A 13065-nucleotide genomic window follows, 5' to 3' on the forward strand; every position below is an offset into this window, starting at 1 on the left:
TCCTGCAATGAAGCATCTGCAAGTTGACAATACAGAAGACACAGCAGCGTTCTCATGATATCTCTAACTATCTAAAAAAAAAAAAAAAAGCAATTAAAGCACAAAACTAATAATCTAACAGGATAGCAATGCATTGTAGTGCAAATACATGTAATGTTGCCAGACCCAAGTTCATTCATTCATTCACTCTTTCTTTCTTTCTTTCAAAGTGGCAAAAATCTGTATTTCCAGCAAATTCAACTTTTTGTTTGTTTGTTTGTTTTTTGATTTGCGGTTAAGTCTGATAAGAATCCTCTTTGGAAATCCAAACATTTAGAACACAAAAAAAGAGAAAGAAAAAAGAAAGTGTCTGCTGAGAAGGAATTCTGCCTGCTACCCAGGGGTATATTTATACACACACGCACATACTCACACACAGGAGAAGAAAAAAAGAAGAAAAAAGAAACAAAAGGAGGAAGAAGGAAAAAAGGAGTCTTGTTTGATGGCCAGGAGGGATGACACCGCCTGTTCCTTCTCATAATTGCATTCAGATACTCTGGATACATATTTGCCAGCTCTCATGACCCACTGATGCTATTCCCTCCTAAGGAACGCAGGCACTCACCAGGTATTACAGAAGCAGCTTTTAACACCAAAAAAGGATTCCTTTTATTTATTTGTACTCTGTATTTAAGGCTGAACAAAGACTAAGGGGAAGCTCTTCTGCGGCACAAGTTGGGGCTTTTATCTTTTTCAAAGTAGGTATTCCAGGGGGAAAAGGTAAAATAGTAATTCCCCTGGCTTATTCTTTGGCAAGCATTGCTTTGATTGGTGATTGAGACCCACACTAAATGTAAATTTACGATAATTTGGGGAAAAAGCAGCACCCCACCGTGACTAACGTATTTAAGTCAGAGCAGGTCAGCCTCTCCAGACCTGGGGTGACCCAGGGAGCTGCCGCCTGCTGCCAAAATCATCCCCTATAGAGTTTATGGGAGAGGGAACTACCAAACCCTGACGACTCGGGCTCGTTTTCACACAGCATGTGCGGAGGGGGATTTTTGGGGGGTCTCCTGCAGAGTCCTGCACCTCATCTAGGTCTCTCTGGGTCTCCTGCCCTACCTTTCTATGCTCTGAGGTGTCCACGGTTAGCCCCACGCGCTGGTGCGCTGCACCACGCTAATCATCGGCAGGGAAAGAAAGGATATTGTCAGAGTGCAAAATGATCTGTTTTCAGGCAGGAAGCAGTCAACTAGATGTAAATTCCATGAAACAAAAGAAGGTATTATTTACAGTTTTATTGTGATGTTAATTAATATTTACATCTTGGAATGAAAAAATAGAAATGTTAATGGTTGGCTTTACTAAGAGGATCACTTGATGCCAATGTGAAAGCCAGGGAGAGAAGGCAATTATGCAAACATCACATGCATCCTAATTTCAGTATGGAAACTTACATTTCAAACCTCAATTCAGGAAAATAACATGGAAAGTTTGTACTACAAGATCTAAACATGAGAAAGATTTAAGAGAAAAAAAAAGCACATTGCATATGTCAGATAATCTAGTCTGATTATCTGAGCTGTGCTAGCTACAGGGAAGCACTTACCCTTGAGTCCAGCTAGAAGTTAGCAGGGTAAGAAGGAACAAACCAGAATAACATAAAGACTAGCAACAAGGCTCAGGAAAGCAGACAGGAGCCCTAACCTAGCAGCTAAATATTTGGGTTCAAGCAAAGAATGAAGAAAAAACTTAAAGAAAATCAAACCAACCAAAAAAAGAAACCACTTACAGCTGAAAATTTCTTAAGCAGCTCAATAAACCTCGCTACTTGTTATGGGGGAACAAATCATTACAAATTCTCAAAACAACCGACTTTTTGTACATGGTGTGATTAACAGCCATTAAATATAAACAGACATTAAAAAAGAAATATAACCACAAGTGATACGTAAAACAAGTATGGACCAATCTTTCATGATAAAAGAAAAGGGTTTAAAGAAAAAAAAAAAGAACGTTGAGCACGTTTGGGAATTTTGTTTGATGCATCACTAACACAGAACGAACAAAGATTGGTGCTTTCAGACAAGTGACCACTTTTATGAAGCTTAAATATTGCCAAAAGGTGTAGTATGTATTGGCAGCATTATTGACTGTAATACTGTGCATGACTTCAACAGTAAACAAGAACAGTTTTGGGTTTTTTCTTTTATAATGCGAACATTGGAGAAAAGCACAGCTTTGCGTGAATGGAGGTCTTCTTTCAAATTGTAGCAAAATAAAAAAAAGCAAAACTTTTCGCTCTAACAGGTACCGTTCACCCACATAAAAGGGATTGTAGAGTCATACAAAAATTAATGAATAGCAGGATCTATTTTTTTCAGTACTTAAATTGCAAATAAAAGAAACTCCACCCTGGTTCGGAGCTGTCTGTTTACTTCCAAGTCAAGTGCCGCTATTGAACTATGGATGAGAATTTGAGCGCTGCTCGAAGTTTGTGTTTACCAAGTCAAAAGAGGTGGGAAAACCAAATGAATTCAGTCTTTCTACCAAGTTTCCTCAACAGCAAAATGTGTTTCTTCTCAAGTTTCCCTGGAACAGACAGCTCCAGCACAGGGTTGGAGGGCTGGATTCTCTCTGCACATGCATGCATGCGCGTGTGCCGTCTTGGACTGCTACGACATGGAAGCTCTAACAACAGTTACTCGTCAAATGGCTTAACATTTACTTCTTTGCACATCCTCATTCACCATAGCCTCTAATAAGCACAAAAAATATGACAGGTATAAAGATAAATGTACAAGAATAAAATGTCTTGCAAAAGTCCTTACCTTTCTGCAGGCAAAAAAAACCCCAAACCAACAACCAAAAACAAACAAAAAAACCCAAGCCAAAAAAACCCAATAACAAACCAAGACCCTTTAAAAAATGCAATACTTGATACGTTTGAATTTCAAGACTGAAGGAGCTAAGACGCGTATTTGTGCATTTAAGACTCCCGATAAGCCATCTTGTGTGGCATGCATGACTCACTTCTGCTTCTGATTATTTAACTGCTGCACCCAATGACTTCTGCAATGAGCATTGCCACGTACAAACGTTGAAATATGAAAAATGAGTAGGCCTTGCTGTTGAGATGAGGGTGTACCATGGCGTGCTGTCCTCCTCCTCCTGTGGGATGAAGGTCCTGCACACAAAGAGCTTTCAGAGGGATCTAGATCCAAGGGAGGAGGAGGAAAGAAGAGTGAAGACAGAGCACAAGCCCAGAGGATGCTGAAGCAGCAGGTCAGGCCATCAACAGACTGAGTAGCTGATAGGTTCCCCCTTCCACACTTTGGCACAACACAAACAAGAGAGTTTCCCAGTGCCTGCAGCAAAAGGGGAGCCTGAAGCTTCTCAGCCTATGGGGAAAACACACTGTGGATGGAAAGAGAGTGGTGGTGTAAAAAAAATAACCAGCCAAATTATCTGGATTTGGAGCTGGTATCGACACGAGAACAAGTGACAGAAACTGAGGTCAGATCCTGACCCCTTCTGATGCCCTGGAGGGACCAGGGGGTGAAATCTCAGCTGTTTTCACCAGAAGCCAGGATGAGGGATCCCTTCTTCCTGGCAGGGAAGAGAGATAGAAAAAGCAAGGTCAAACCTGTGGCTTTTCTATAGCTTTGAGCAGAGTCAGGCTCGTGCAGGTCTGCAGGGCCAGGAGGAGCACAGGTCTCCAGCAGCTGTGCCGGGCTGTGGTTACACACAGAGAGGAGTCCTGGGCTCGGTCACCAACTTGGCTGCTCCCAGGCATGGACTAGGACAAACCAGCTGCCCCTTCTCCATCCCAGCAACCTGAGCAGAAGGGCTCAGCTCTCCCCATGCACACAGTGCCAGGCTGTGCATGGGGACAACACACTCAAAGGTCCACGGCCCCAAACAGCCCCTTTCCCTTCCCAAACTCATGGCAGATTTTGGTACAGCTTCTGCCAGGCAATTACGATGTGTCTGGGAAAGGGACCCTTCACCTGTCCCCACGTATGAATCTGGCAGAGTGAAAACTTTGCAAACATCAGGAATTTATCCAGCAGAAAAGACCTTTAGGTCTGATGCCTGCAGGGATGGGAGAAGCCTGGAGAGAAAGGCGATTTCCCAGTCTGATATTGTCTCACTGCCCTCATCAGCCACAGGGACCACGCTGGGATGAGCAAGAGCGCATCCTCTCTGCACCAACCACACAGCATCGCTTGTTAGGAGAGGAAGAAACAAGCAGCATCCCTCTGCTGCTCTCTTCTGCGCTTTGAAGGCTTTCAGCATGTAAAAAAGCAGCCACAGAAGGACCTGTGTCTGCTACATCCCAGAACCCGGGCAGAGGTGACCTGACTGGGATGAAGAGGATGAGGGTCACTGAGAGGAGAACACTGGCTCTGGGTTTACCACACCGCATCATGCTACGTCCTCACTGACAGCAGCAGCAACGCAAGGTAGAAGGAGTCCAAAATATGCAGGCACATGGAGGATAAAACGAAAAGAAAGAAGCAGCAAGCAGAGGTTTTCAGCTGTAACACTTATGGTACAGATGTACGTCTTGCGTTGTCATTTTCTATAAATGCTGACATGTCGAAGTTAAACCAATATAAAAGGCGGTCAAAAGATATTGATAAGCACAGGGGCAGGTTTTCTGAGTTCCTTGCAACAAAATACTCTCTAACAGCTCTACAGAGACTGTTTTAGATGTTAAAATCTGTTTTAATTAGGAGAATTTGCTAATACTGACCACTTTTCCTTACTTTACGTGCATTTTATGATACCAGTTCCTAAATTTTGCTGAAACTAATGGCACTGCTGCATGTTACACAACAAAGAGGCTCCAGACGTGCGACTGAGACCTTCAAAAAAAAGAGCGAGGAGGCATTCATCTGGTTCATAACCAAATTACATTTGCAAGACAAAAGAAATGGCTCTAAATTTCAAATTAAGCAAACCGGGTATAACTGCACAGGACATGCAGCGTAGCTACGACTTAAAAGATGATTGCTTTAAATTCACATCTAACTGGCCTGCAAAGCAACCTGTTAAAAATACCATATGTTTTCCTACAGTTGAATATTCAACAGGAGACCTCTTTTTGTGTGTGCATTTCATACTCGCAAGATTTGCACCTGTAGTTCTGAGCACGTGATGCGCTTGATAGACAGCTAATGGCGCTAATGAATCGCTCTGATCTGGGTGTGCAGTTTATTGTGCGGGGGTGAAACGCACGTCTGCAGGAAGCAAGCTGGGCCTCAGGCTCGCAGATCCCAGTCTCTCCTCCATCAAGTATTGCACTTTAAAATACTCATTGACAAGTTCCCCAAGGAGTTCTGTTTCTTGGGTTTGGTTGTGCTAAACACACAGCTTAACTGGGTCTGGATCCACTGATGTAAAAAGCAGCTTAATGATAATGAAGAAAACAATTCATTTTGGAGTCAGAAACACGTGTGCGGATATCGATTTACATCAGTGCAGAAAATCTTTCCATCTAAGACTTCTGCTCTCTAGGAGAACTTATTTACTTACAAAATTGAGAGATTGGGGCGTCTAGCTGGGGTACATTTCCTCCTTTAGCATTTAGCTTTTGCACTTGGGTAGGCGGCACAGGTTTGTGAGACTGGCCAGTGGCTCGGTACATGGCTTGGACCCACAGGATACGGTCCTGCTCATCGTCACTCGCAAAAATCACTGTGTCTCCTTCCTTCACAGCGTTGAAGAATGCTCGGCCGCCCTCCAAACCTGGCAGGAAAGGAAGCGACAAGGGAGTTTTGCAGACTTTGAGGCCAGCCAGGGGATGTCCCCAGCTTCCCACCCCCCATTGCATCAGGTGTCTCCTCAGCCAAACTCGCGCTGTCCCTGGCTCTGGAGTGAGCTCAATCCCCTTCCCTGCACCAAACTCACCTGTAAGAGAGCCCACCAGGTCCCCAGGCATCCCCTGCACTGTGATTACCAAAACATGGGCCAAAACACTGGGATTGCTTCTCTCACTCAGAGTCCCCACTGTGCAGGTGCTGTGGTGGGAAGCTTCCCATTAGAGTTTCCCATTTCCCATTTCTGCACAGAAGGCGCTTGGGTGATGGGCTTATTTCTGTCTTTGCCCTGATTCAGCATTTATCTTCTCATCGCCCTAACATCAGAATTAACCTGGAATCGAGGTCTTGACAACCAGCTCACTGTGTCTTTCCTCATCTCCTCTGGGGATAGCGTTATCCAGGGCATGGTGAGGATCACCACTTGCAACATATTGCCCCACCAAAATGAAAGAAATGTGGTGTTTCTGCACTTGAAGAAGAGTTTCAGCACCATGTACACAACAAGGTACCTCCAGGTACCACAGGGCTTTCTAATCCTGCCACTTCTGCTCACTTTCATCTATCAGAGAGAAAATGGGGCAGGCAAAAATGCTGGGTTGGGGCCATAAATGTTTTCTGCAATAAAGACAGCCATAGCTGCTAACCTCATGTTTAGGGAATATAATCTGAAGGCACAGGTTAGGATCACCACTTGATTTAGGCATTCAGCTCACAATCAAATTTCATTGGGATTTAAGTGTCTAAAGCACTTCAGCTCCCCAGAAGAGACGAGCCTTTCCCTCCTCTGGTGCAACTCCCAGCTCAATTCCTTAGATCTATTTATAGTAAAGTCATGCATAGCTAATGATCAGTGTAAACACAAACATATTTATAAGAGTGCTGATCACAGTTCAGCTGCAAGCAGGGAGGGGAGAGAGAGGACTGGGGTTTGGGAGGCGCACGCAGCGCGGCGAGCACCGGCCCCTGCAGCAAGCGGTCGGTCCCCGTACCTGGCTGCGGGTCGGTGTAGTCCACAGTGTATCCGTCGAGCTGCAGCAGCTCTTGAGGTTCAGCTTTTTTCTCCCGGTAGCTGCACATAGCAAATGTATATTGACTAACCTGAAGGAAATCACAAAGCTAAGATGGCACCGGGTGATCACGACACAAGGCAATCCAAAGTGCTTATACATGCCGCATGCTGACGGCATCTTTACAAGGGCTGGGGGTAGCGGGGTAATTTTGATGGTCGTTGCCCATATGAGATAGTCTAAACTTCTTACCAGGGTTTTGCAAAGCTCTTAATGCACCCTGCTGATGTAGGCATCTAATTCTCCGCATCAGTACATACAGCGGTTTAATTTCCTCCCGAAGAGGAAGCTCCACGCTTTAAAAACCCTCTATCATTCATCCCCAGACAAGTGCAAGAGTGACACCCTGTCACAAACAATGTGAGCTAAATTGCTAGGTGCCAGTCATATTAAAGCAATCTTAAGATCCCACTGATCTCGGCAGTTGTTGTCATCAGTGCTGTAAATGGCAGCTCTCACTCCTCTGAGGTACCATCTGCATGACACGATACATTCAATGTCAAGCTCTTGACGGAAGCCGACTCAGCTGCGGGGGCTCTGCCAGGCTCCCGAATCGCCTTTAGGAGCCCATCAGGCCGCATCAAGACCCCGCGCGTACTCGGCGTGCTGCAATCTGGATGGTAGGCGAGGAGCTCGGCCAGGGAAGAGAGGAGAGGAGAGGATTCTCCGTGCCCCAGGCTAGGAACTCATGGGGAAATTTACTGTCAAATGATTTCAAATGACTTTGTTAAGATTGTGTCACATCCTGGATGCCTGACGTAATTTTATTCGTCTGGACATTTTCTTGACCTCTGGAGGAAACTTTAAAACTCTGGTGGGTGGCAATGGATCGCGCTCGTCATTTTTTGGAAGTCGGGAGAGATCCTGAAAGACGGGCGAGCGGCTGGGCTGGGGGGATTTTTCCTCCAAACTCCAGACAAATCACTCAGCTACAAATACACACGCAGCACCTATTTTGGTGGCATCTATCGCTAATAAAATGTCATTTATTCAAGTGAGGGGACCCATCTCTTGGTGTAGCGCCTCCCAGTCGGCGCTCGGTATCTTGCTGCCCTCTACGGGCTTCTGCGTGCTGCCAGGCTGCTCTCGGCAGCCCTGCCTGCACCGAGCCTTCCTCCAGGAACAGCTCCAAAAGCCACCTAAGAATAAACCCTATCATTAACACATATGTGGGAGGAAGACTAAAAGTGATGCTTTAAGCGTTTTGCATCCTCCTTAAAACTACCAGCGCTGACGAAAGATTGACAAGTAACAGACCAATAGCAGGAGCACACCAGTGCATATTCCATGCTATGAACTTTGAATGCATACCATCGTACCGGCAACACAAAAATTAAAAAGATTAACACGAAGACATCTAAAAATAACCCAGCCCCACAGCACAACATTCAGACGACTCCTGCAGTGTTCATTCAGTGGTACTTGCAGTATATTGCTGCCACCTCCTGGAGAAACTCCTGAATGGGCTTTATTTACAGTAAGATCCCAGAGATTTCATCTGAGCGGGGAGGATTTGGTTTCTCTGTGTTAGACAGCCTCAACTTACAGAACTGGGCGACAAATTTAATTCCTGGAATGAATCACTGCTAACTGCGCTGACATTGATGGGAAACATTAACACAACAATACAACACTGAAGTGTACACTCTGTAGCAACAGGTAATATTCATTCAGTAATTCAGTTTCTTCTCTGACCCTGAAACAGGAGGTCTGAATTTCAGGTTTTTATTCATGTACAAATAATTCCTCTCAACTTTGGACTGCAAAAATGTTCTTAATCCGTAACAATAAGCCAACCATAGCAATACAACGTAGCACATGGAAACACACACAAGTATTTCAGAGCTTATATCTCTTGTGTAGGCTCTGGTAGAACCATCCTGGGACACCGGCAAAGGAAATTGGTCTCTCCTGTTCACATTCACATGATTCCTTTGGAAAAACCTGCTCTACACCGTTATTAGAAAAGACCTCTAAGAGAAACCTACAGGTGGGTCTACAACTGCAATGAGCCAGGACTCATCTGGGTTCACGTCCTGCTGCTTCTCTGCTCACACAGCTCAAGTCTGGAGCTCAGGAGTGCTCAGGAGCCAGGACAGGATCAGGCTCAAGGGAGGAGATAGCTATCGATGGCCTTTGAAAAAGGTGCCAGCGGTGCCATGCAAAGTGCCTGCACCTCAACAACTCCAGCTATGGACTTCAAGGACTGGTGCAGTCTGTCCTATCCTGCTGCCAGAACCATCTACTGCTTGGGGTCAGCAAGACGCTGATGCCTGGGCTATCAGTGAAATGTGGCTCCTTCCATTTACGAGCAGCGGTAAAGCAAAACCCAACAAGAAGCGATTTTAGAAAGCTCGGTATGTCACGATCGCGCTTTGCTGCTGAACAGCACTGTGGGGTCAAGTGGAGATAGCAGCTTGCCTTTCATCAGTCCTCTAAAATATTGTGCTTTACAGAGCCTGCTTTCTGTAGAAGCTTAGAAGTGGCCAGACAAGTGAAACAGTTAATAGCAGAAATTAATCTTACAGCCTGCTGAGTTCACACTGAACCATAGCTGAGCAAGAGAGTGAGCGAGCAGATGGGATGGGCAAGATGAATGGTTTGCGTAATTGGAAAAAACACAGATTCAGAGAGGAAACTGAAGGAAGACAGGAGAAAATTCTGCCCAGTGAGGGACAAACTCTCAAAGGAGCTGGGATTTCATCCAGGGACTCGACGAAGGCCAGGAAAGGAGCATCTAAGGAAGCCGAACTGAGTGAAACTAAAAGAAGGGAAATAATCCAAGGCTGCCCTTGGACGGTTCATTACAAAAAAGGGGAAACATTTTGAGAAATAATTTGAGACAAAAGAAAAGAAGAGAAGGAAAAGAAAGTAGGGAAAAAAGAGGAAAAGACAAAGAAATTCAGGAAAGGGGAAGCAGACAGTGGGAGACAAATGCCAAAGTTCACTATTCCCAGGCTGCTAAATCAGATCTGACTTTCTTGGCACTGGACCATATTCTGTCACCATCTATATAATCCAACTGATTAATAAATACAGTAGATAGTATTAACCAGTCCTGACTTCGTCCTTGCTTTTCCACCAGAGACTCCTGCTCTAGTGAGCACCACTTTCCCCAGGATCCTGCTCAAACCTGTTAATTGTCATCCCTTGCACTCGGAGCTCAGTCACTCGCCTCCCCATTTCTCACTGTTGACATAACACTGCCCCGCTTGGGTTAAATTCTTAAACGGACCTTTCCTAGATTAACAGCGTGCATTTTGTCCCAAGGGAGAGAAACTGTGCTAAGATACTGCCAGCTGTAATACAGCTTTCTACTTTGATGGGAGACTCGTGTCCTCTGGTTGCAGCTGTACGTTGCCTCCCGAGCCCTTTCCTGACACAAATGAGCAGAGGAAATGATCTAGCTTAAAGAAAAATCCCGTGAAAACAACAGTTTTCACTTCTCAGCACATCCATTCAGCCCTAAACAACCGTACATGGCAGTTGTCCTAACTTCTTCCTTCAAGCAGGAGGTGTGTGCGTGTTCTCCTCGGGCAGGGCTGCGTGATGGGAAGCCATCCTGCATGCGTACGGATGGGACGTGCAGGCATCTGTTAAACCAGTAGTTCCCCAAAATATTTTATTTATCATCAAGACTCAAGGTTTCTCAAGAATCACCACCTATGCTGAGTTCTCAGGGGGGGTCTTACTGAAAATACGATTTAATAAGATTATGAGGACCAGTTACAGGTCATTTACCTTGACTTTTGGACCACAGTCTAGAACCGTTGGTATAGTACCCTGTCGTTCTGCTGAATTATTCTCAAATTTTGTTGGTTATCCAGAGTTCCTGAACACTTAGTTCATTTGATTTTATCCCAAGTCAGCTGAGTTTTGCTGAAAGCATGAACTGTCACTGTTAGTCTAAATTATACTGAGTTCAGGGAGTCTGTCACCAGAACAATAGATCCAGGCGTAGGCACTGCAACTGGTTTTAATCTGCAGAGAGTTGATCCAGTTCCAGCAGCACTCTGCAAACACCACCAGACACCATCAGCTGAAAACCGCTTCCAGCTACCCAGCAGACATGTCATCCAGGTACCATGGAGTGTTACTTCCCATATGCTGCCAGAGCACAGAAACGGGGTTATGACAAGGGAAGAACAGATTCAGTCTGAAGCCTCAATGTAATTAATGCACTTGCCCTTAAGAATCATTAGAAGAATTCTCCTATCGCAAAGCCAGCAAATCCACCAGAACAATGGTGGTGTTGCCGGTACAGCACATCAGACCTTGCAAAGAATTAATATAAGCTCTGTCAAAAATCCCAGCGTTTGCACAATCTAGGGTCTAATTGGCAAACTGGCTGAAATTCATATGCAGCTGATAGAGCAACTTAGGAAACACTCGTAAACATCTGCGATGGACATACATTTTCTTTCCTAACCAGCCATAGAGGACTTTGCCCTAAATTGCTCCATTGCTTTCGCTTACCACTGCCACTGGCATTACAGTTGCCTTTACGAAGCATTTTCCTCACTTGTGATGCTGCGGACCATTTTCATCCAAGCTCAGGGCCATATTCTGCCATCACTTTCACGCTGCATATCTCAGGATTTAAAATTAGGCAAGTAACGAGTCTCTGCCATGTAATTTACATCTAATCAGTATTCTGCTCTTCTGCTGCTCATCTCAAAGGGTGTCTACGAGAAGGGTGGGCAGCGCGCAGAGAGGACTGCGATTCATTTCAAAGAGAAAACTATCCCCTCTTAACGCGCGGGTGCATGCTGGAGGAGCACATGCACCAGCTCTGCCAGCCGAAAACCTTCCCGAGGGGCCAAACCGAGCTCACCCAGCAACGCCCGTGCTGGAGAGGTGAGGCCCGGTTCCAGAAACCACACAAAGGAACCAACCGCTCTCACCCACTACACCCAAACAAATCATCTTCACTCCTGTGCAACCCTCGCAGCTACACAGACACAGAAGGTGCGAGGGATTATTCCACCCAAATTGCAAGGCAGTTATTGCTCCTTTCCCCTTCTCTCTGGGGCTTACACAAGCCAAGTAGCGGTGGAAATGCTCCCCACAGAGCTCCTTTTCCTACATACGCACGCAAAGCCTTCGTTCACAGCGGCGAGGCACCGCTGACACAAAAGAGACAAACTGCCATCAACACCTCCCTCCTTGGTGCCGCCCATGCAGTTTGGCACCTTTGTGCCTTGTTTAGAAGGTTATGAAGAGTTTGAGTTTTTATTACCATGAATTTCTTAACCGCTGGTAGCAGAAGGCTGAGCGGTACCACCTCACAGCACTGAAGGAACTGAGGCTGCATCCCCCCGAAATGGGGAGAGAGGGGCAGGAGAGGGCACAGGACCAGGGGGAGGAGGTTACTATGGGATGGACAGGAGAGGAGACAGAGCTGCAACAGCAGATGCTACAAGTAAGGGACAGAGACAAGGGATCAGAAAGGAAACATTTAGTTATTAATCTAAATGCCCTCTCGGCAGTGTCACAGACTGACCAGACCACTCTATCCCAAATTCATGCTTTGGGCTCCACCTCTCGGTTCTAGTTCAAGCAGGAGCCTGGTGCTGATGAGCAAGCTCCTGAAACGGGGGCTGCTCCTTGTCTGTTCTTTACATAACGGAGCCAGCTCACCTTCCTGCGGGGGCTACCTTCTGTCTGTGGTTTAGCAGAGTTCAGAGCATCCTGGACATCAACACCTTTGCTGCCAATCCCTGTTCGTATCAGCACCCATCCTTTGCATTGCATGAAAAGCAAATGACAAACATACGGACAGCAAAGTATTTTTATTCCATCTTTATTGCCTGCTGACATGTTCAATATGCTCAAACTACATCTGAGGGACTGCATAGAGAGTGTTTCTTGTTTATATTTGATGTACGGCAGAACACTTTACATTGCACCAAATGTTGAGCAAACGGTAACATAACAGAGAAGCTGCAGTGGCAGCTGGAATTTCTGAGGTGGGCTACAGAGACTCTCTGGGGGCAAAAGTCTGCTCATCTTATTCAAATGAATTGCTTTCCTGGCCAAATTCTGCACTTACATGCCAGCTGACGAATACAGACCTAGTAACATGAGAAAACATGGAATAACTTCAATTCCCCAGCAAGCTGAAGAATGTACAGCAACTGAAAACCAGAGAAGTAACTGCAATCACACAGAACGGCCGGAAAAAAGGCTCC

The 13065-nt window shown here is 45.6% G+C and overlaps 1 protein-coding gene across 1 annotated transcript in view; it reads right to left on the bottom strand.

Annotated features, from left to right (window-relative positions):
• CADPS (Ca++-dependent secretion activator) overlaps positions 1 to 13065 on the bottom strand; it is a gene marked incomplete at its 5' end in the record, with an annotated part of 168303 nt that overhangs the window by 90784 nt on the left and 64454 nt on the right. Inside the window, 2 exons of the mRNA XM_010178929.1 lie at positions 5521 to 5733; positions 6797 to 6905. Of these exons, the coding sequence (XP_010177231.1) occupies positions 5521 to 5733; positions 6797 to 6905 (322 nt within the window). The remainder of the gene's footprint in view (positions 1 to 5520; positions 5734 to 6796; positions 6906 to 13065) is intronic.

This window comes from Mesitornis unicolor, unplaced genomic scaffold, assembly GCF_000695765.1.
Source record: "Mesitornis unicolor isolate BGI_N332 unplaced genomic scaffold, ASM69576v1 scaffold322, whole genome shotgun sequence".
In the NCBI taxonomy this organism is placed as follows: domain Eukaryota; kingdom Metazoa; phylum Chordata; class Aves; order Mesitornithiformes; family Mesitornithidae; genus Mesitornis; species Mesitornis unicolor.